Source organism: Ictalurus furcatus, chromosome 3 (assembly GCF_023375685.1).
Source record: "Ictalurus furcatus strain D&B chromosome 3, Billie_1.0, whole genome shotgun sequence".
NCBI lineage: Eukaryota > Metazoa > Chordata > Actinopteri > Siluriformes > Ictaluridae > Ictalurus > Ictalurus furcatus.
The window spans coordinates 13,097,468-13,121,043 of record NC_071257.1 but is presented as its reverse complement, the minus strand read 5'-3'; the positions used below and the strand labels follow the sequence as shown (position 1 = coordinate 13,121,043).

At 39.8% G+C, this 23,576-nt stretch overlaps 1 protein-coding gene and 1 long non-coding RNA gene across 2 annotated transcripts in view; both read right to left on the bottom strand.

The window, feature by feature from the left end:
* LOC128605420 (uncharacterized) overlaps nucleotides 1–7,322 on the bottom strand; it is a 36,623-nt gene extending 29,301 nt beyond the window's left edge. The window contains exons 1-2 of the long non-coding RNA XR_008385549.1: nucleotides 6,984–7,322; nucleotides 6,660–6,832 (exon numbers count right to left, since the gene is read on the bottom strand). This is a non-coding gene — a long non-coding RNA (uncharacterized LOC128605420). The remainder of the gene's footprint in view (nucleotides 1–6,659; nucleotides 6,833–6,983) is intronic.
* A 5,793-nt stretch (nucleotides 7,323–13,115) lies between these two features.
* The window catches only part of srbd1 (S1 RNA binding domain 1), a 73,504-nt gene continuing 63,043 nt past the window's right edge, over nucleotides 13,116–23,576 (bottom strand). Inside the window, exons 19-20 of the mRNA XM_053620828.1 lie at nucleotides 14,940–15,124; nucleotides 13,116–13,646 (exon numbers count right to left, since the gene is read on the bottom strand). Coding sequence (XP_053476803.1) covers nucleotides 13,354–13,646; nucleotides 14,940–15,124 — 478 coding nt within the window. The 3' untranslated portion in view covers nucleotides 13,116–13,353. The remainder of the gene's footprint in view (nucleotides 13,647–14,939; nucleotides 15,125–23,576) is intronic.

The following is a 23,576-nucleotide window of genomic DNA, read 5'->3' as shown; positions in this document are numbered from 1 at the left end:
TAAGGTATGCAGTTACCACTGACTTGAGTTAGTATTAGGTTGGAAAATCGAGAGTAAACTATACACTATTCGAACCCTTAAGAGTTTGTTGGTTGTCTTGGGGAACCTTTAAAGATTCTATACAGAACCCTAAAACAGAGTTTCCCTTTAAGAAAAGTGAACATTTTGTGGAAGCTAAAAGCCCTTAATTATCCAGTAAACCCTTAAAGAACCCCTGAAGAACTCTTATTTATGAGATTGCACTGTAGAGAATATGTGCCACATTTAATAGGCATATTAGTGCACATAACCCCAATACGCAAAACCCAAAAACACCAGAAAGTTGTAACCCTAGTGATATTCGAAATGGTGAGGCTATATTTTAAAATCATGGAATGGAGCTTTACAGTGAAAGCTATAAGTGCAAAGGAAAAGTGACTCTGATCCGTTTCCCCTCAGCAATGGTGTTTTGGGATTTCTCATCATTTCTTTTCCTCTCCTCTAACAATAGAGAGAAGAGTGGGATGAATTGAGAAGGAAGAGATTTGCTTGAGAAAATAAACGTGTGAAATAAACACTGGATGTATTGGTGTCGAGTTTCTGTAAAAACGCAGGCCTCTACGCAGGGACCGGGTATGGTAACATGATGAGGATAATCATGTTGCTGCTGAAATTCATCTGCTCAGAGACTGCAGGCAGCAATCAGAGAATAACACACACACACAAGGTTTAGAGAACAGCAAAGTATGAGTGGAAGCACCCCCCTCAACACCACCTACACCACTCCATCTATATTATTGTTAGCTGGCATTGTTTATTCATGAAATCACTCAGGTTTATGTGAGAGGAAAAAGACAAGTTGATTATTGATAATAATCTACCATATAATACTGCAGTGTGTCTTCTGAGTTTTTGATTGAGTGAAAGCAAGTAACAAATGGAAGAACAAACACACCCACATGTTTGTCTTACTATCCTTATGAGGACCTCCCATTAACATAATTATTAATGCAGCTAATCCTAATCTTAACCTCAGTAACCAAAATGAAATATTTCAACACTTTTATTTATTTTTTATAAATAAAAGCTAATGTTTTTCGTACACAAAAAAAGCAGGTTTCCTCATGGGGACCTGCCAAATGTCCCCACAGGGCCAAAACTGCCAGCTATTTTATACTTTTTGGAACCTTTGGTTTCCACCAAGATATAAAAACTATTCCCTCATGCACACCACACACACAAACTACTAGCACCCAAATAAGTCATATTAGCTGCTATTTTTTCATGAAATACAGATGTATATTTGAGGACTGAATTAGAATGTGCACAGGCATACACACACTTACACACAAAAGAAGATAATTTTAGAAATATCGTGGAAACTGATCCTTTCTCCTATACACAGCTGAACGTAACCCTAACCCAGCCTATGCTCCTAATTGTGTATGCACATTCTCCTATGGGAAACCCAGAGAGGACAATCCAAAAGCAAGTTACTTCAGCAAAACTCTGCATCGCAGCATTTCACTGCTCCATTTAAAACACAGCACACAAGTTGTCCAACAAAGCTCACGGCTGAGAGCCAATCAACTAGACACATGCATCCAAAGCAAGCAAGTCCACTTCTAAAATGACAAATGAGGTCAGGGCATACTACACATAAAGTTTAGTGTAACCAATTATAGCACAGAGTGATATACCTCTTGTCTGTCAACAAAAAAAATACAATTAAATTACTGTAATTTTGATGTCTTCAACTCCTCCCATACACAGTGTATCTAATTACCATGAGTAGAATCAATGACTATGTTGATGTTTTGTTGCAGTGGTGGTGTTGTGAAGTGAGGCATGATGGTGTGCGGGGGTTGGAGGAAGTATCATGTTTCAGTGTCTGCAAGTGCATGTGTGTGAACGTGCATAAGTGTGTGTGTGTTTGTGTGTGTGTACAAGAAAACTTCTCCTCTCTCCTATCTTCTCAGGTTTCCTTTCTCTCTCATCCCGTCCCTTGAGTCAGAATCATCCACCTGCCTCTTGAGAGAGAGAGAGAGAGAGAGTGTGCACACTGAAAACAATAGTTGGCTAGGTTGCATCCCTCCTCAGGCACTGAGATTTGCATCCTCTCTTCTGAGCCTGGGAAAGGAAGTACACCTGTAACTCTAGCCTGACTCTGAAGGTTATACAGAGTCAAGTCCCTGCAACTTACTTTCTGTCTCTTAAAAAAAAAATAAAATAAATAAATAAATAAATAAAAATCTTTGGCAACTCAATTAATCAGTAGTTCTTAAGAACCTAATAATCAATTACTCAAAATCAATAGCAACACTCATAACTCTGGAAAGACATAGTCACTACAGTCGTAAGTTGTTCCAGCACTGAGCAGAGAAACAGGCATCTTGCGAAGAGCTGTAACCTTGAGTTTTCCACTGACAATCAATGTGGGGAGAGGGGGTGGTGGTACATTAAGGAAAAAGAGAGTGAAGAAAGAAAAGATCGAAAAGGTGTAAATGGAACCTGCCATTTTACTGGCCATTCATTTCCTGGGGTATTTAAGCAAATATTATGAAGATATTATTAGATGTTGCACAGTCAATCCATCACTCTTGACAAACTCCAAATTTTAGCCTGCTCCATTCGCTTTGTCATAATTACTCCTTCAGGCTTTTCACGCTGACGTCTCTTTTTCCCCACCAGCAAGTCATACGGCAGCACGAAAACACATTACCACACTAAAGTCTTCTCTTCTACAAGCAGCCGCAAGCCAGGCGTTGGAGAAATAAACGTATAGGCAGGTGGAAAAAGCTAGCATGACAGACACAGCTTAGCTTAAGCAGTCAAATCACTAACATATATTACACAGGTGCAGAGAACATTAAGTGCTGGCTACACACTGCATTGTAACAAAAGTCCTGAAACTAGGTCCAAAAATCTATAAGGTCAGAAATATCTTGAAATTAAAATCCTACTCTCATTACACACTGACGGAAACAGGTCATTAAAGTACAAGTCCAACATCCTTTATTTTTTTTTATTCTTTGAGAGATGTATAATGAAAACATCAAACTGAATGACACAGCCCACTATCTTTAAGTTTGAAATGGTCAGTTCTGTAACAGATGATGAACTGCAGATATATTTGAAAGTATGATTTGAATGCTTAGCAAGTGATTAACAATATATAATTAGGATAAGCTATTTGACCATTCTTACCCTCACCAGAAACCGTTTTAAGGTCACCCAAAGTGACATAACTACATAACTTACATGAGTACTTGCTTAATCAAAAGCAAACATTTAAAAAAATTTCCATGGCACTAATCCACAATGTTTCAATAATTGTCTGTTGAGGTTTCTTTCTGTAGTTCTGGGTAATTCTACATGATTACCTGTAACCTAGACCAAATCTATAACAGGTGATAAATGAACTGCGGAATTCCTTTTGTGTTTAAAATTGAAGTGCTTGTCAAAAGGGAAGTAATACAGCCACGTCCAGTGAAAGAATGAAAAAACACCCTCTCAGTCCATCTTAGAGTGGCTTTTATAGAGCTCCCAGCTCGGCTTGGGCGAGGGAGATAATTGGCCGATGGATATTTCAGACACTCAACTCTCCACGTTCCAAGCTCTTTGGGTCCCAGCCGGCCGGAAGCAAGGGCTTCTGGGATAGATTTATACAGGCTCTGGCCTAAATTGCACATGTCAGGGTCGACTCGCGCTAATATTAATATTAATTCCTTTTGGACTTGGAGCTGATTCTGGCAAGCCTAGCACGTCTGGAGTTCTAAGTAGTTTTCCATGAACCTACCATAGCACTGAGGCTTTGGAGATATGATGACAAAACCGCCTCTCCCTCTCATTCTCTAGCTTTCTCTTTCACACACCACAAAACTCCACCTCTTCCTCCTCCACCTCATACTCTCTTCATAAATCTGGAGTAGTAGAAATAGTCTAAAACTGCCTGTTCAGCTGTTTTTATTTTAGGAGGACACACAAATAGGAACAGACAAAAAATGGTTATGAAAATAGGGATTTGGGTATCAAATCATACAAATAAATTGCATAATAACTAAGCAAAATATAACAGCATCTACTTGAAAAACTTATTTTTCTTGAGTTTTGAGATACTTCAGGAATACAGAGTCATTTGTTCACTAGAAGTCTGTAAATAATCAGAGCCTCAAAGGTCCTTCTGGTCTTATCACCCATAGACGCATAGCTGTCAGAAAGGTCCTTCACTGCTGATGTAGAGTCAGATTTGACATTCCATTCATTATACATTTAGCAGCAGTGAACCGATCTGGGATCGGTTGTCTGGGGATTTTCTGTAACATGAACCTAAGCTACAGGCCTGCTTCTGATCTGTCCCCAAGCAGCCCAATCGCCCATAAACACTGCTGCTTTGAGTTCATTTGCAGTGTGCCGGCAGCCAAAGACATCATTATACCTGATCCCACAAGTGCCTCCGAGTGGTATCGAAGCTAAAAGGAAGGAGGCCTGCACTATCGCAAACAGAAGGACCCCACACTAACCCACCATGGTGCCTGGTGCTTTCACTAAGACTATTATGGGGCAATTAACAGCACACAGCAGCAGAGCTTGGTTTCTACTGCCAGAATAAACCAAATGTCATGTGATGTCATGGATGAAATGTGTTCATTTCTCAGTCCAATGCATGCCAACTACCACATGATATTTTGCAAGTTTAGCGATATTGGGTCTCCGTTTGTTCAAGCCAGCAAAAAATTTCAGGTTCAGAGGCCCAAATTTGGTTCTTCTTTGACTTAAGTAATCATCTGAATAAATAGTACTGAGATGTGAAGATTGTGGTGGCATATCAAACCTGGCAACACTTCCCCAGCTAGGTGAAGAGAACTATTATGATCCTGATACCAAAACCTGCTCTGAGCCAAAGCAGCTCCACTGTGGGATTCCATTGCATCAGAGGAATGTTAACTGCCCTGCTCATTTAACAAAGTGGTCAAAGCCACTTCACTCTCTAATACATCTTCATTAGGCTTCATTACATTCTCAGGTTCTGCAAAACTGGAGAAAAAAAAAAAAGATCTTATGTGAGCACATTCTCGTGTTGGCATTGCACTTCCTCCTCAGGCAGGATGTGAGTTCAGCTGGGAGCTGATCTTATGCAGAAACAATGGCTGAAGCACGAAGTGCTACGGGAAATGCAGAAAATTACAAGTTTCTAAATCTAGCTTGGACACCAAGCAAAACTTCACTGTACATTAATTAAAGTCACAGAATAAGAAATGTGCAGAGGGTTAACACACTCTGACAAAGTAAATGCAGCCTAAATGTAGGTGCTGTGCAATGACTGTCTTTATTTAATCATTGAATTATGTTCACTTTTGAGCAACCAGTCAATGAGATATAAATATGAAAGCTCTTTGTTCACTTATTTACTCTAAATACAGAGACTCTTTGGTTGATCAATCAATTATTTTCAGCAATAATTTTTAAAACATCTCATTTTAATGGGGTCATAAAAATAACTTGATTTGCTTGAGCTTGTCACAGTGATGAAATAACCCAATCCCTGACGTCATCAGTTCTATTGCGGTGGAGAAAAAGGTTAGGTGCTGCTTCTGGAACCAGCACAATCACTTTGAATACTCCTCATATGTTCATACTTTGAATACTTTTGAGTATTCCTCTTAACCATCAGCACAGAGCCCTTGTTTTATATATTAAAGACATTTTTTCAAGAAATCTTTGCTTGTTTGAATTAAACCTCATCACTCTTCTATGGCACGAGTTATTTTCACAAGCGAATATAAATACCGCTACTTTCCTCTGCCTTTTCACATGAACGAAGAGAACAAAATAAAAATAAGCAAAACCAAAAAACAGCCATGAGGCAAACATATACAACATTAAATATTCTAGTCTACATTACAATGTTTGTTTTCATCGCAGATGTGCCGTGCATATTGAGTGCTTAAGAGGACTCCATTTCCCTCAGCATATTTTAAGACCAGTGAGCAGGCAAGGGATAAATCTAATGAGTTTTCATGAAATGCGTCAGAAATACCAACTTCCACAATGTAATGTTCAGTAAGTTAATGCAAATGAATGCAAATCAAATTATGATGGATTCAGACTGAACCAGAAGACAACAGTAAAACCGACAGACTCCGCGATAAATTTACCTTGTTATTGTTCATTTATTATTATTATTATTATTATTATTATTATTATTATTATACAGACAGACTTATCTAGCACTAGATGACAAATCAAGCTGACAGGTACATATTACTTCATGTTACAACAATATCTAAATCTGTCATATTATATTATTTAAACGCTCAAGGGCAGAAATACTTAACTATAACTGTAATGTGCTACTCTGGAGCAAGTTACAAATTTTTTTGTGGAACAGCTTTACAGTCACCGGTATCTCCTTCCCTTCATTGTTTAAAGAACCAGCATGCTAATCTCAGCAGACCTTAATAGTGCTTTAGGGTTCCTTGTCACACTCAATATTACTACACCAACAGTCGAGGTGTCTGAAAATAGGCTGTTCCTCTCGGTGGAAAAGCTCCCATGAGCCAACTCGGTGCTTTGCAGCTTTTGAACTTGTCATGCCTTTAAGTTATGATACATTACAGTGTTGTGCTTGGCCTGAGTATGGATCTGCAATAATCGCTTGGTGTAAAGCTCTGGCTCACCCTGAGCTGTGCTGACGGCTCTCTGGCCTGGAAAGTACTAGTCTCTCCTGCGATGTCCTAGGGAGCACAGGCTTCATGAATGCTAAAGCTCAGGTGGAGGTGCCACAGCTGCAGTTAGTGCTGGGCCAGGGAGTGGACCCCTCCAGGACTCTGGCATGGTAGAGAGTTCCATGCTAAAAGTGAATCAAAAGCCTTGTCAAGTTCAATTTCTATAGTTGCCATCAGAGACACGAATATTCCACTAAGCAACATTCGATAAAACAGTTGAAATGATAGTGTTGAAATAAATTCCATACAGCAGGCTGAATATGCTTTTATACTTACCAGTTTGAAGCAGAATTCTTCATGCAATTATGAAATGTGTTCAGATAAGACTGCCTCCAGCTAACCAGTCCATGGCCAGCCCTTGTGCTGAATGGCAGCTGCAAGAACACTTGCACTGGTGGCAGTGTTAATAGACATCATTGCTAATTAGTGATTGTTAGCACTTGATGACAGACAGTGCTCCTCCTGCTCCCAGACTGTGGGCCGTCAGGGAGAAATAGATCATCATTAGCTGTCTTAAAAGGTGTAGGGGCCAAGCAGCACTCCAGTTAAACAGAGTACTTTCTTCCTTCCCTTTTTCCCCCACACACACACAGACACACACAGACGCACACAGACGCACACAGACGCACACAGACGCACACACACACACACACACACACACAGATTTTGTGATTCATTGAGAACATTCTCAAAACATTTCATCAAACAATGGTGGAATAAATTTAACATATGATTAAAGAAATTCTAATACAGCCAAATCTAAAAAGTCTAATAACATGTTAATGGTCATTTCTAGTCTGTAAAGCAAGCTGGGCAAACTGAAGTTGAAACCCCTTAGAAAATGGTTTTAATTGAGATCAGTGTAATCATGGGGATTTAAGTGTGCTACTGTCAGGATTGCACGGTGTGACGTCAGGGTTGGAAACACAGTCCGCACGCAGACATCTCATCTGAATGCAGGTCTGCTCTCCAGTTCCAGTGGTATTGTTTTAACAGTAAATCTGTCACATTGTGACAAGCCAGCCTGACATTAATAAGGTATTATTACCTCTCATTGTTTAGAAGTAGAATCCCTTAAATGAGAAGCAATTACTCAGCAGGCCGCACGTCCTGGCTGTGATCATTTAGCAGCTCGGAGACGTGTCAGGACCCGTCCTCCCCTGCCACTAACACTCTTCACACTGAAGCATGAGAGCCGCAGGGGGGGAGGGGGGATGGAGGGACTCATTAAACAAAGAAAAGTCAAATAGTCTAATGTTATAATCTAACACGTTGATGGGTTAATCACTTGCTGAATGTACGCTGATCACTTTTAATCCAATATGTGTCCAGTTTCACAACAGATGTGTACACTGTACATGTGGACCGAGACTGACAGGGTGCACATTTAAGGATTTAATATTGGAATTTTGGCTTTAATAGGATTTGCAGCCAACCAAACGTTTTAAGCATGGTGTAAATCACTATGCTCTTACAATATAAAACAACACACAAATAAACTTGCATCACTTAAGTACATAATCACATTTACACCTTTACACTGTCCTGCAATGTCACCAGCAAAAAGATTACCTCTGATTCTCAAAAAAAAAATCCCAAAACAACTGTAAACTGCACTTTCCATGCAGCTGATCACAACAGTCACAATAACACGTTTTATAAACATGATTTACACCAAGATACTGTTCCTTTAACATGTGTCCCCAATCTAAGCAGAATACGAAGAAAATTAGAAAAGGCAAACATTTCAGCGTACTCTGGAACAGGTCACAGCATGTGTCTCTGGGCATCATAGGTTTTCCCCCTTCTGTGCATATCCCCTCTTCCTTCCTATGACCGGGGCAGCAGTGCTCACTTAGAGACTTGGATATGAAATATGCATATGAGAACAGCTAAGTGTGTGTCAGGAGGTCTACAGAGAGTTTGCCTGATAAAGGCTTCTCAACCCTAGGACCAATGAGGTGTGAGAGTTAAAACACAACTTCCTAGCTTAATCTGTCAATCATAAGCTACTAAGGGCTGTGCCAGTGACCCTGGAAGAGGAAGAGGTCCACCGAGTCTGCAAAAAAATCCAGTTGGGGAATTCACAAAGCATTAAAGTGAAGTGTGAGAAAGGAGGTAATTACAAGGAAAGGAAAGGAGGGCAAATTACTTGTATAATGCAGTTTGTTAATATGCTTGTAAGTGTTGATACAAAAACAAAGACGAATGTGAAGGAGAGTGATATGTATTAGTTTTATGTTTCCAATTTCCATGGTTTGTATCTGACAAAAGGAAAAGTAAAAATACACATATCCATATATGGAACAAGGCAATTCGCTCTCCTTTCTCTGCCTACCCATCTTGTTATGAAGAGAGGAACACCTGAGCTTCTGTGAAAATATTTCGTCTGCCCAAGGTTCACTGCTGCAGGGCGCCTTCTCAATAGCATCTCTCTTTCTCATAATCAGTCTAAAGACATTATCCACTTACTGGAGATGAGCTGAGAGGCTGCGGGGGATACGCCACCACACTAACACAGTTAGTCTAATGGCCACCAGTGAAGGAACCTAATGAATTTCAGCTCTGAGCGAGTGAGGAGAAGGAGGGGAAGGGAGCCCAGGGAGAGATGGGGTGCTCCTGGGGCTTGCTAATCGGATGCTCATGTGGAGATTTTGATATCGTGCTCATTTTGGGGACAACAGCTTTTATAAGCTCTGTTGACAAGGTGCAGCCTAATACAAACAGCCACCCGCTTGCCCTGAGGGCTCAGAATGCAGCTGATGAGTGAACTATATGAGTGAGAAGACAACAGTTTCATAAGTGCAATGACAAAAATCAATAGAATACTCTTCATATATCAGTGGCCAGTACAAAACTGAAAATATCGCAGTATATATATATATATATATATATATATATATATATATATATATATATATATATATATATATATATATATATACACACACACACACACACACACATATATATATATATATATATATATATATATATATATATATATATATATATATATGTGTGTGTGTGTGTGTGTGTGTGTGTGTATATATATATATATATATATATAAATAATCATTTTCCCTATAGATTTAATAAGTCAATTTACAATAACTTTAGAGAGTATAAGCTCATATGTTTCAATTTTTTTTCTTCCAAATGCTTGCAGCCTCAAAACAAAAATGGAACAGAAAACACCTTCATTTACTTATACAAATTACAAAAACATATGTACTCCAGTTTCCTCCCCAGTCCAAAGACATACTTTGTAGGCTGATTGGCATTTCCAAATAGTCTGTAGTGTGTGAATGTGTATGCAGTTGCGGCTTGTGATGGGTTGGCTTCCCTTGGATAGGCTCCAAGCTCCCCTGCGACACTGTGTAGGATAAGTGGTACAGAAAATAAATAAATGGATGGACATATGTTTTTTTTTTTTTGGCCAACCTGCCAATTTCTTCATTGTAGTAGAACATGCACACATTGCAACATTTTTTTGTTCACCATTGCTGAACTTAGAACACTTCCTAATTCATATCAACTGTGGATGAACTTTTCTACTGCGAATTAATCCTACATGTAACCATGAGGCAGTATCACAACACAACAGAGACACAACAAATCTAAAAAACACACATTCATTATCATACATTTCTAAAAGAAACAAGAAGTGTTATTCAATACCATTGTCATTTTGCTTTGTAGTCTCCTTTACCATCGCTTGTTTCATTTTGTTATCCTTTATTCTTTACTAAGAACAGCCAAGCTTAATATCCTTAAAAACAACTGCTATCCATCTCCTACCTTTACCTGAGTCCCAAATAACCCACCATATATAAACTCCTCACAGCACATGCAACACAAAGTAATTCAGCAGCAACATCCATCCACTTTACTTTAAGCGTACTCAGCTTGAAGACCTAATTAGAGGTCATTGCTACCTCTCCAGCATAATGCATGCTCATGGTCATTGTCATAGATGTTGGGCTCTTGTAGATGCTGTATGTGTTTATGTGTGTATTTCTTGGAAAGCGCAGAGGGCCCTCTGACAGGTTTTTCCAGACATGCTCCAACCCACCTCTGTGGGAAATCTGACAACAGCTCATAAAACCGAGGTTCCAATATTTTGCCATTGCAAATTTATTGCCATTTGCAAATAAATTGAATATGTGCACACTTAAAATTGTTCTGTTCAACTACTAAAAATTATGCATCATAATAATCTGAGAGGAAGGTGCTTAGCCAGTATTCCAAACTATACCTATTGTATAAACTAGCAGATTAAAAATGACTGCATATTGTGTTTATGTAGAACAGGGGAGGTCTGGTGTATTTATACTAAGGAAGAGCTGCTCTCTTGCCTTCCTCACTTCATTTCACACACTGACTTTAATCACCCCAAAGTCCCTTTGCACACTTGGTGCGCCTGTTTAAATTACATCTGCATCCTTTTATTTTTCTTAATCTAGCTAATGAAATACTAGGTAATGGGGTAAGATTGGGAAATGACTCAACATAGATGAGTGCATGTGCTTTCTCAACCACCCAAATTAATCAGCAGGAGAAAGAGCCATGATGAAATACCATGTACAGAACTGGCTGGAGTGCAGCAAGATCCATCTTGTACCACTGAGATCACTGCTCCATCCTGACGCATCTGTCCTCTAGGAGGTCTCAATAATGCCTGTTCCCAAAGCTGAGCAACATATCAGCCTCTCAGGGACACAAATGGGACAAGTGGATGCGTGGCTTTGAACCCATACTCAAATCCACAAGCTGTACCCCTGGGATAGACTTGCACTCTCCTTTTCTATGGATTTCGGTTACACAGCACAGCAAGGCCCGACTTCATCCACACCTGCTCTTAACAGAGTGTGCAGAGTAGCAGCATCAGCTCAGCCAATGGACTTGATGGCTCTCTGGATGGTGGCGGCAATGAAGCTGCCACTTAATTGGCTCTTATACTAGCTGGCTCACGTATTGAAGCTGTGACTGAAAGGTTTGTAATGACACAGGTGACTATGGGGATGCTCCACCAGTGCTGACTGCTCATAAGCTGAGAGGATTGAGAAATGCAATGCGCACACGGTGACTAAAATGAACACGCTTGCAAGAGGACTGTAACGAAAAGACACAAAAGCACTTAAAATAGACAGGCCTATACAAAGAAACATTAAGCAGAAAACAACACTTTAAGAAAAACAAAACAAATGAGTAAATATGCTTCATTTTCTAATAGACTCCATGTAGGATGATAGTCCACTTATGAGAACAGAACCACTGTGATGGATAAAACCAATGAAAAATCTCCAGATGAGGGATGAACCCCTGCCACTGCAGCTTGCTCTGATGAAACATCTCCATAACAAAAAGCAACAAAATGTGAATTTTATACCCTGATTTGCAATTCTCGGGGCTCAGAGTATTGTGGGTTCTTGATTGATCAATTTCTTCATTTAAGCCACATATATACAAACAGATCGGATAATAGAGAAGAGGGAATATGGGAATAATTTTGAAGAGGCTGATTAGCACGTTGTTAGCTTGGGATAATTGGGTTTAACGTTTCCCCATGGCTCCCTAAATCATATTGCAGTCTGGAAGCTGCTTGGACAACCCTTTTCCTCCCATTTTCTAACAGACTGTCAATCAAACATTTCCCAGTCACTGCTATAGCAACACTATCTTAAGCATTGCTGGAAGAAAAAAAAAACATCTACAATGCAATTTTTCACAAAACATTTTACAGATTTTACCCAAAGTCCGATGAATAACTCAGGAAACGTCTTCAGGAAATACTTCAGGGTTATTTCAGCAGAAATTCTGTTAGATTTATTTTGGGATTTGCATGTTTGATTGTTCTTGAAAGGATTGGCAGATGAAGACCCAATAATCATCAATCATCAAATTACCGCTCACCTAACCCTCCCTTGCTACTGGTAACCTGCCAATTCCCGCCAGCCAGCTCTACCCTATCATACAACAGCTACCAACCGGAGAGGGTGAAAGCTAACGTGCTTCCTTTGCATCTTTTTGAACTGCTCCTCATGTTGAATCTTAGGGCAGCATAACAAATTCAGAGGGAAGTACTACCTGCCCTCTTTCTACATACATGAGCTCACAGATACCTAAGTTTGGCTGGTGAGAGAGTATGGCATCCCACACACCCAGAGAGAATGGCCAACTTTCCTGCCTTGGCTCCCAGTCACGGATGGCTGTGGCATTGTCAGGATTTGAACTTGTGATCTCCCAAGGATAGGCGAACACTTTCTGCTGCACCATTGGGAGGGCCCCAGTTACCATTTGTAACTCAGCTATTGGTAAGTGCTCTTAATTTATTTTAAGTTAACTTGACATGGTTTATGTATATTTTATTACATGATAGTATTATAAAAGCACAGAACACAGAAATACAGAAAACTCTTTAATTATGTATTGTCAAGGACATTTAACTGAACCATTATTCATTAGTGTTAACTACAAAATCAAAAATAACTTCAAAACAAGTTTTGAACTTGAGCTTTTCAGCACAATGCAATTACTTGGGTAGGACCAGGCCTATAGGTGAATGTGAATTACAAAGAGTTTTTAGATTTTGCCATTACTTATTATAAGTAGAATGTCAAATGTTTACTTTGATCTGGGCATCCTATCGGAGAACCCTAATTAGGTCCAAGGTGATCCGGTTCCTCTGAAGATCCACGTTTATAACCCGAACTTCAACTCGCTCTCCTGGTCCTATAGCTAGACTTCTTCGCCTCTTGTCAGCAGGCAGTTTATCTTGAGTGATGTAGCGCATTGGGATGAGGCCCGACCGGCCCACTCCTATGTCCACGAACGCCCCAAATAAAGCAGTGTTTTCCACATGCCCTGTTAGAACCGTGCCCTCATGGAGATCATTCATGGACACAATACTTCGCTTAAACACTGCTTGCTCAAAGTCTGCGAGAAGAGGAGAAGACACCAAAATTTAAGACCAAGGATGGAGAGAAGAAAGAGAGTAAGATGTTATTTAAACATGTTAAAGCAAGTCCATTTTACATTTTCAAAGATGTTTTCTAAGACACAGCAAAAACACTCATCTAAGACCTAAGAGTTAGCTGGAGCTGCCTAAAGCAAGTGAAACTGCTACTCCTCATACCATCAAACTTCTGAGGCCTGTCTCAGAATTAATTTTGTCTCTTCTAGGGAAACTTTCTTTGGGAGGTGCTTTTAGATAAACACAGCCTCTCCACAGGCTCTGCAGTCCAAAAAACATTCATCTCTGATTATTCTAATCTGGGACATCTTACCAAACGCAAGGTTCACATGGCAGCTATTTGTACAGCTGGCTATGAAGTGAGCCTCATCAGGACTCGAAGAAGTGGAAGTGAACCTGCAAATTCCTGACAGAAAAGGTAGTATCCCAGGCACCACGCTGCACACGGCTTTGATCACCTTGGTTAATGAGTTTCCCCTGCACCAAGCCTAATCAAAATACTTAATATTAACATTAATTATGCTCTAGCGGTAAAGACATTAACATGAACACTTCTACACCATACCCGGAGAACAGTGTAATGTCACAGCACTGAGGGTAGTTTTAAAATCAGGATGGGTATTTGCTGGGTTTATTTCTCACAGTAAGTAGCTGGGGTTTCACCACTGGAAGAGCATAACTCTGCTTTTGTCTTTAAGCCACCCTCTTTCTCTCTCATTAATGATATATCTGTTGGCAGCACTGCTTTAATAACTTGGGTCTTCCCCCAAATTACATGGCAAGACTTCAAAAGCTTGGAGTACCGCCCAGATCTCGCACAGACCAGAGAGAGACTCTGGGGAGAGAAGTAGACAATCATAGAGAGGGAGAGAAAGGAACAGACAGAGACACAGAACTCTCTTTAATCTGTCTGAAATATGGTCATGTGGGGAGAGTCCTTTGGTCTGTCTGAGCGTCTGTGCATGTGTGTATTTCGTGAAGGCAAAGCATGTGCTGAGTAGTGCAACTTCCAATGTTACGAAATGATGTTTCAGTAAACTATTACACATTATTACAGCACTATAATAATTAAGATGGAACCCAAATTAAACACATCAACAAAATACCCAGCATGCCCAGTATGATTTTGGTTATCTCAGCGACTGCCAGCAACCAGACGTATTAACTAATAAAGAAAACTAAACCTCTGTAGAAGACAACAGTGAGCGCACAGAGATGATCTAAAGCAGGGTCGGTAGATGCTGGATCCTTCTTACCCTGACGGATGTCAAAGCCAGGTGGTTGAGTGAGGCCTTCCACAATGAGCTGCAAAGTTTCAGGGCAGGTGTTGAGAGTCTGGGCCAAACACTCCAGACTACTGCTCATAACTGTGCTCTTAACTTGCTGCTGGAGCTCTGTGCTACCCAGTTGATCCAAACTACCACCAATCTGAGACAAGAACCTGGAGAAACATCAAAAAAATAAATAAAATAAAATCTTCAGAATGAGGAGTTCAGAAAATGAGGCAGTTCACTGATAAAGTTCATTACAAATGCACTGTTTCAGAGAGAGCCACGTTAACATTAAAGACTATGTAATGTATGTAAGTAAAGTTCACAAAGTCCAGAGAGATGCTGTTTTAATGAATGGCGTTTTAATAGAGCTCCCCAGAGGCCAGTGGACATGGTGGATAAATGTTGTCTCTACCTCTTCAACCTCATATTCCAACTCAGCCTGGGAAGAGATATCTGACGTGCAAGAAAGGAGGCGAGGGAAAGGGAGTAAAGGTGAGACTAATTATACTCTAAATCTTGATCTCCAGGGTCCCAAAGATGAACAGTCTGTCTCCTTCTATAAATCAAGTCGATTTGCAAGTATATCAAGAAGGGCCACTGGTGGGGCCTCAGTGAGACAACAGAAGCACTCCCTTGAACCAAAGCCCGACCTAACACAGAGCAGATCCAGACGCAAGGGTTTACCTCACGCAAGACTAGCAGCCATAACGTGGAACAGAGAACTGGCAAAATGTCATCAGCTACATACTATATAACACAGGAGCAGCTAGCTCTCAGGAATGAGCCCAGTTGTTAAAAGAACCACATAGTTTTACAAATTTATTATTATTATTATTATTTTAAATCACATAGTTTATGATCAAGTTACAGATATTTTGTATCAAATATATTAGAACATATTGGAATAAAAAAAACAAACAAACAAACAAACAAAAAAACTCCACCATACTAGTTTCTGATTTACATAACTGACAGTTGATTTTACAGAGCTGAATAAAATAATTGATTGTACAGTGCTGTGAAAAAATATTTGCCTGATTTCTTCTGTTTGTGTACATATACTAAATTGCTTCAGGATTTAAAACTAAATCTAAGATAAAACAAAGGCTAGCTGAGTGTAAACAAAATACATTTTTTAAATGATAATGTTATTTATTGGAGCAAAAAAGTTATAGAATATCAACTGGGCTTGTGTGAAAATATATTTGCCCTCATAGTTACTGATTCCCCAAATCTATAAAACTGCATTCATAATGGGGTTCAGCTGGACTAGATGCAACCAGGCCTGATTACTGCAAACCCTGTTCATTCAAATCAACACTTAAATAGAACTTTTCAACAGCATGAAGTTAGTTAAGAGGTCTTACCCAGTAACACACTGTGCCAAAGTTGAAAGTAATTCCAGAAATGATGAGGAAGAAGGTGATTGAAATACATCAGTCTGGAAATGGTTACAAAGCTGTTTCAAAGACTCTGGGACTCCAAAGAACCACAGTGAGAGCATTTATCTCCAAATGGAAAAACTCCACTATCAAAAAGACACTGGGCAAAAATGGCATCCATGGAAGAGTGGTGAGGTGAAAACCACTGCTAACCTAGAAGATTATTAAGGCTCATCTGAATTTGGCCAAAACACACCTTGATGATCCTCAAACCTTTCTGGAGAGTGTTCTGTGGACTGATGAGTCAGAAGTGGAACTGTTTGGAAGACAGCAGTCCCATTACATCTGGCTTAAAAGAACATCATACCTACGGTCAAGCATGGTGGTGGAAGTGTGATGGTGTGGGGATGCTTTGCTGCTTCAGGGCCTGGGCAACTTACAATAACTGAGGGAAACATGAATTCTGCTCTTTACCAGAAAATCCTAACGGAGAATGTCTGGTCTTCCTTAATTTGTCCGTAATTTGAAACTCAAGAGCAACTGGATTATGCAGCAAGATAATTATCCACAGCATAGGAGCAAGTCCACCACTGAATGGCTCAAAATAAGCCAAATTAAAGTTTTGGAGTGGCCTAGTCAAAATCCTGACTTGAACCCAATGGAGATGCTGTGGCAGGACCTTAAATGGGTAGTTCATGCTCAAAAACCCTCCAATGTGGCTGACCTAAAGCAGTTCTGCAAAGTGGAAGGGGCCAAAATTCCACCACAGCACTGTGAAAGACTGAACACCAGTTAGTGTTTGGTTACAGTTACTACTGATAAAGGTGTCACAACCAGAGTCTAAGTTTAAGGGGGCCATTAGTTTTTCACAAGGGTGATAGGTGTTGGATAACTTTTTTCTTCAATAAAATAAATAAGTAAATACAAATTGTATTGTGAGTTTACTCTTTGTTTTATGCTGTATTTTATTTGAAGATTTAAAACTATTTAGTATGAGATGTACACAAAAACAGAAGAAATTAGGATGGGGCAAATACTTTTTCACAGTGCTGTGCAACTGAGTAAGACCTTGCATTATGTTTGATAAATTCTAAAATAAAAATGGGTGGCTGTGGAATGCTGGATTGTGGGACACACAGTTGAGCCAGACTGCTGATGGATAGCCGTCGCCGTGGCAGCCTGACGCCAGCTAGCCACCGCAGCTGTCATCAGCATGAGTGACAGGGCAGGTGGACCCAGACTCCACCTACTTCCTGTAGCACACAGAGACACATTTATGTAACTCACATATGTGCTGTAACGGAATTCAAACAGAATACTTCTCCCAACACATAGTTTTTAGTTCTTTGTGAGGACATACACTAGTAGATGAATGAAACTGAAACGACTGCAATCGTCATAAAGCCTAAGCAGGGCGATACAGAAAAAAACATATATGCTACTTAAGGACGATCACACAATACATTAAACACAATCAATGCCATGATAAACAAAAGTTGCACAAAAATGTTGTATAAAAGTGTCATTGGAACTGTAGCTGGAATGGTGTGTTCTGGGCAGATGAAACAAAAATCAAACATTGGACAAAAAATATGAAAGGCTTTTTTGTAGCTAGTAGCCTTGGGGCTCTTGTGAAGTTTGATGGCATCATGATCTTTTATACCCTAAATGGCTGCCTCTGCCAGGAGGTTATAGTAGAGCTTTTAGCAAACATAAATCTAAATAAACACACATGGTGTGGTAAAGCAATACTGCAAAATCAATATGCAATGGGCATCTCCAGATTTTAACGCTACTAAAAAGCCCTGTGGTCTGAAATGAAGTGATCAACTTACATGTATAAACCTAAGAATATAATGGTTCTGTCTATACAGCATAGAGGACTGTTCGAGATCGATCTATAAATGTCTCCAACCTTGTGTACACATTATATATATATATATATATATATATATGAAGCACTACCCAAGGAGAGGACATTTAAAAAAACAAACAAACAAACAAACAAAAAAAAACGCATTAAAGCAAAACTACAGTGTCCCAATTTATTTGTAATTACATATGTATACAGAATAAAAGACAAAAAAAAAAGAATTATATATCCATTCATTTTCTGTACCGCTTATCCTACACAGGGTTACAGGGTTGCAGGGAGCCTGGAGCCTATCCCAGGGGACTTTGGGCACAAGGAAGGGGACACCCTGGATGGGGTGCCAACCCATCTCAAGGCACACACACACACACACACACACACACACAACAGACAACTTGGAAATGCCAATAAACCTACAATGCATGACTTTGGACTGGGGGAGGAAACCCCCAAAGCACGGGGAGAACACGCAAACTCCACACACTCACAGGGCAGATTTTACATTATTATATATAATGTGACACTCATTAGCCACTTTATTAAGAACACCTGTACATTCAGGCAATTATCCAACCACCAGGAACAAGTGCTATGCACAAAATCATATAGCTACAGGTCAAGAGCTTCAGTTAATATTCATGTCATACAGCGATATTTGGAAAAATGTGATCTTAGTGACTTTGCACCTGACATGGTTGTTGGTGCAAGACAGGCTAGTATTTCAGAAACTGTTGATCTCCTGGGATGGACGCACAAGTCCATTATGGAATAGCACGAAAAACAAAACAAAACAAAACAAATAAAGAGTTCTGTGAGTGGAAATGCCTTGTTAAAGAGAGGTCAGAAGAAAATGGCCAGACTGGTTTGAGTGGGCAGGAAGGCTATGGTAATTAGCATTCTTTACAACTGTAGTGTGCATCTCAGAATGCACAACACATCGAGCATCCAGGCAAATGGGCTACAACAGCAGAAGTCCACATCAGGATCCAATCCTATCAACCAAGAACAGGAGACTACAATGGTAACAGGCTCAATGAATCTAGACAGTTCAAGATCATAAATGTTTTTTCCAGCATCCAAAATTTACAGGAACTATTTGAAGGTAATCCAGAAAGGTCGCTGCAATCCTCTAAGGAGTCACGAAGGAGTCAGTGAAAATTGGATAGCTAGTATAGTCACACGGCTGCAGCCCAGTTTGTACACACGGTTTTCAGTTACATCCAACACCACCACATTCACTGGCAGCCACATGTATTCAGGAGAGCCAATCAAGGATTGTGTGTGTGTGTGTGTGTGTGTGTGTGTGTATAAGAATTAATCAATTATGCCTAACAGTAGAAGGTGGTTAGGCTTAGGTTTAATGGTTGGTGATTGATGATATAAGTCATGGTACACATTTCAGAGATATCATGTATATCATCTGTAACAATGAGCATCTTCATTCTGAGTTAGTACTAAGAATGCCATTTTATTTTTTTTTGTAAATACTGAATAAAAATTCTTTGGAGATTTTCATAATGTGGATGGACTGTTGGCAACTTGAGCAAAGCATCAAACAATGGTAAAATGTCCCGTTTCTCTGGAAACCTGGTGTAATCGTGTATAACACACACACACACACACACACACACACACACACACACACACACACACACACACATACATACATACACACACATACAGTATCTCACAAAAGTGAGTACACCCCTCACATTTTTGTAAATATCTGATTATAACTTTTCATATGACAACACTGAAGAAATGACACTTTGCTACAATATAAAGTAGTGAGTGTACAGCTTGTGTAACAGTGTAAATTTGCTGTCCCCTCAAAATAACTCAACACACAGCCATTAATGTCTAAACTGCTGGCAACAAAATTGAGTACACCCCTAAGTGAAAATGTCCAAATTGGGCCCAAAGTGTCAATATTTTTTGTGGCCACCATTATTTTCCAGCACTGCCTTAACCCTCTTTCGCATGGAGTTCACCAGAGCTTCACAGGTTGCCACTGGAGTCCTCTTCCACTCCTCCATGACAACATCACGGAGCTGGTGGATGTTAGAGACCTTGTGCTCCTCCACCTTCCGTTTGAGGATGCCCCACAGATGCTCAATAGGGTTTAGGTCTGGAGACATGCTTGGCCAGTCCATCACCTTCACCCTCAGGTTTTTTAGCAAGGCAGTGGTCGTCTTGGAGGTGTGTTTGGGGTCATCATCATGCTGGAATACTGCATAATGATCATGCTCTGCTTCAGTATGTCACAGTACATGTTGGCATTCATGGTTCCCTCAATGAACTGCAGCTCCCCAGTGCCGGCAGCACTCGTGTAGCCCCAGACCATGACACTCCCACCACCATGCTTGACTGTAGGCAAGACACACTTGTCTTTGTACTCCTCACCTGCCGCCACACATGCTTGACACCATCTGAACCAAATAAGTTTATTTTGGTCTCATCAGACCACAGGACATGGTTCCAGTAATCCATGTCCTTAGTCTGCTTGTCTTCGGCAAACTGTTTGTGGGCTTTCTTTTGCATCATCTTTAGAAGAGGCTTCCTTCTGGGATGACAGCCATGCAGACCAATTTGATGCAGTGTGCAGTGTATGGTCTGAGCACTGACAGACTGACCCCCCACCCCTTCAACCTCTGCAGCAATGCTGGCAGCATTCATATGTCTATTTCCCAAAGACAACCTCTGGATATGACGCTGAGCACATGCACTCAACTTCTTTGGTCAACCATGGCGAGGCCTGTTCTCAGTGGAACCTGTCCTGTTAAACCGCTGTATGGTCTTGGCCACCGTGCTGCAGCTCAGTGTCAGGGTCTGGGCAATCTTTTTATAGCCTAGGTCATCTTTATGTAGAACAACAATTCTTTTTTTCAGATCCTCAGAGAGTTCTTTGCCATGAGGTGAAATGTTAAATTTCCAGTGACCAGTATGAGGGAGTGTGAGAGCGAGGACACCAAATTTAACACACCTGCTCCCCATTCACACCTGAGACCTTGCAACACTAACAAGTCACATGACACCGGGGAGGGAAAATGGCTAATTGGGCCCAATTTGGATATTTTAACTTAGGGGTGTACTCACTTTTGTTGCCAGCGGTTTAGACATTATTGGCTGTGTGTTGAGTTATTTTGAGGAGACAGCAAATTTGCACTGTTATATAAGCTGTACACTCACTACTTTACATTGTAGCAAAGTGTCATTTATATATATATATATATATATATATATATATATATATATATATATATATATATATATATATATATATATATATATAAAAAAAAGGTAAATGGCACACTTATATAGCGCTTTTATCCAGTGCGCTTTGCACTGTGTCTCATTCACCCATTCACACACACTCACACCAAATGGTAGCAGAGCTGCCATGCAAGGCGCTAAGTTGCCATCAGGAGCAACTTGGGGTTCAGTGTCTTGCCCAAGGACACTTCGGCACGTGGAGTCATGCGGGCCGGGAATCGAACCGCCAACCCTACGATTAGTGGACGACCCGCTCTACCCTGAGCCACAGCCACCCCCGTGTGTGTATATATATATATATATATATATATATATATATATATATATATATATATATATATATATATATATATATATATATATAGAGCTAGCTTAAGAGTACACAGTGTTTCCAGGCAAATAGGACATTTTGGGGTTCTTCATCAGTATTTAGTTTATATAACCTGATTTGTGCAGGTCACAACTGCATATTTAGCCAAAGGTGATAATAGTGGTACCAGAGAGGACTGAACTAATATGTATATATACACATAGGTCCATATATATTTGGACACTGACACAAGTTTTGTTATTTTGCCTGTTTACCAAAACATATTCAAGTTACAGTTAAATAATGAATATGGGCTTAAATTGCAGTCTCTCACCTTTAATTTAAATGTATTCACATCCACATTGGAGGAAAGGTTTAGGAATTACAGCTCTTTAATATGTAGCACCCTCTTTTTCAAGGGACCAAAAGTAATTGGCCATTCGACTCAAAAGCTGTTTCATGGACAGGTGTGGGCTATTCCTTTGTTATTTCTTCATCAATTAAGCAGGTAAAAGGTCTAGAGTTGATTCCAGCTGTAGCATTCGCATTTGGAAGCTGTTGCTCTGAACACACAACATGCGGTCAAAGAAGCTCTCAATGCAAGAGAAACAGGCCATCCTTAGTTTGCAAAAAAAATATTAAAAATCCATCAGAGAGATCACAGGAACATTAGGAGTGGGCAAATCAACAGTTTGGTACATTCTGAGGGAAAAAAAAAGAAAAAAAAAAAAGAACACCACACTGGTGAGCTCTGCAACACAAAAAGGCCTGAAGACAACAGTGGTGGATGATCATAGGATCCTTTACATGGTAAAGAAAAAACCCTTCACAACATCCAGCCAAGTAAAGAACACTCTCCAGGAGGCAGGCATATAATTATCCAAGTCTACCATAAACAGAAGACTTCACGAGAGCAAATACAGAGGGTTCACCACAAGGTGCAAACCATTCATAAGTCTCAAGAGTAGAAAAGCCAGATTAGACTTTGCCAAAAAAAAATCTAAAAAAACAAAAAAAAAGCCAGCCCAGTTCTGGAAAAGCATATTTTTTGGACAGATGAAACTAAGATCAACCTGTACCAGAATGATGGGAAGAAAAAAGTATGGAGAAGGCTTGGAACGGTTCATGATCCGAAGCATACCACATCATCTGTAAAACAGAGGAGGAAGTGTGATGGTATGGGCATGCATGGCTTCCAGTGGCACTGGGCCACTAGTGTTTATTGATGATGTGACAGAAGATAGTGTATAGGAATATACTGTCTGCTCAGATTCAGCCAAATTCAGTGAAATTCAGCCAAATTAATTGGACGGCGCTTCACTTTACAGATGGATAATGACCAAAAACATACTGCGAAAGGAGTTTTTTTAAAGCAAACAAGTGGAATATTCTGCAATGGTCAAGTCACTCAACTGATCTCAACCTGATCGAGCATGCATTTCACTTGCTGAAGACAAAACTTAAGGTAGAAAGACCCACAAACAAAAAAAAAAGCATCACAAAGGATGAAACCCAGCGTTTGGTGATGTCCATGGGTTCCAGACTTCAAGCAGTCAGTGCCTGCAAAGGATTCTCGACAAAATATTAAAAAAGAACATTTAATTTATGAATATGTTAATTTGCCCCAATTACATTTCAGCCTCTGAAATAAGGGAACTGTGTATAAAAATGGTTGCAATTCCTAAACGTGTCATATGATATTTTTGTTCAACCCCTTGAGATTTTTATATATATATATATATATATATATATATATATATATATATATATATATAACAAAT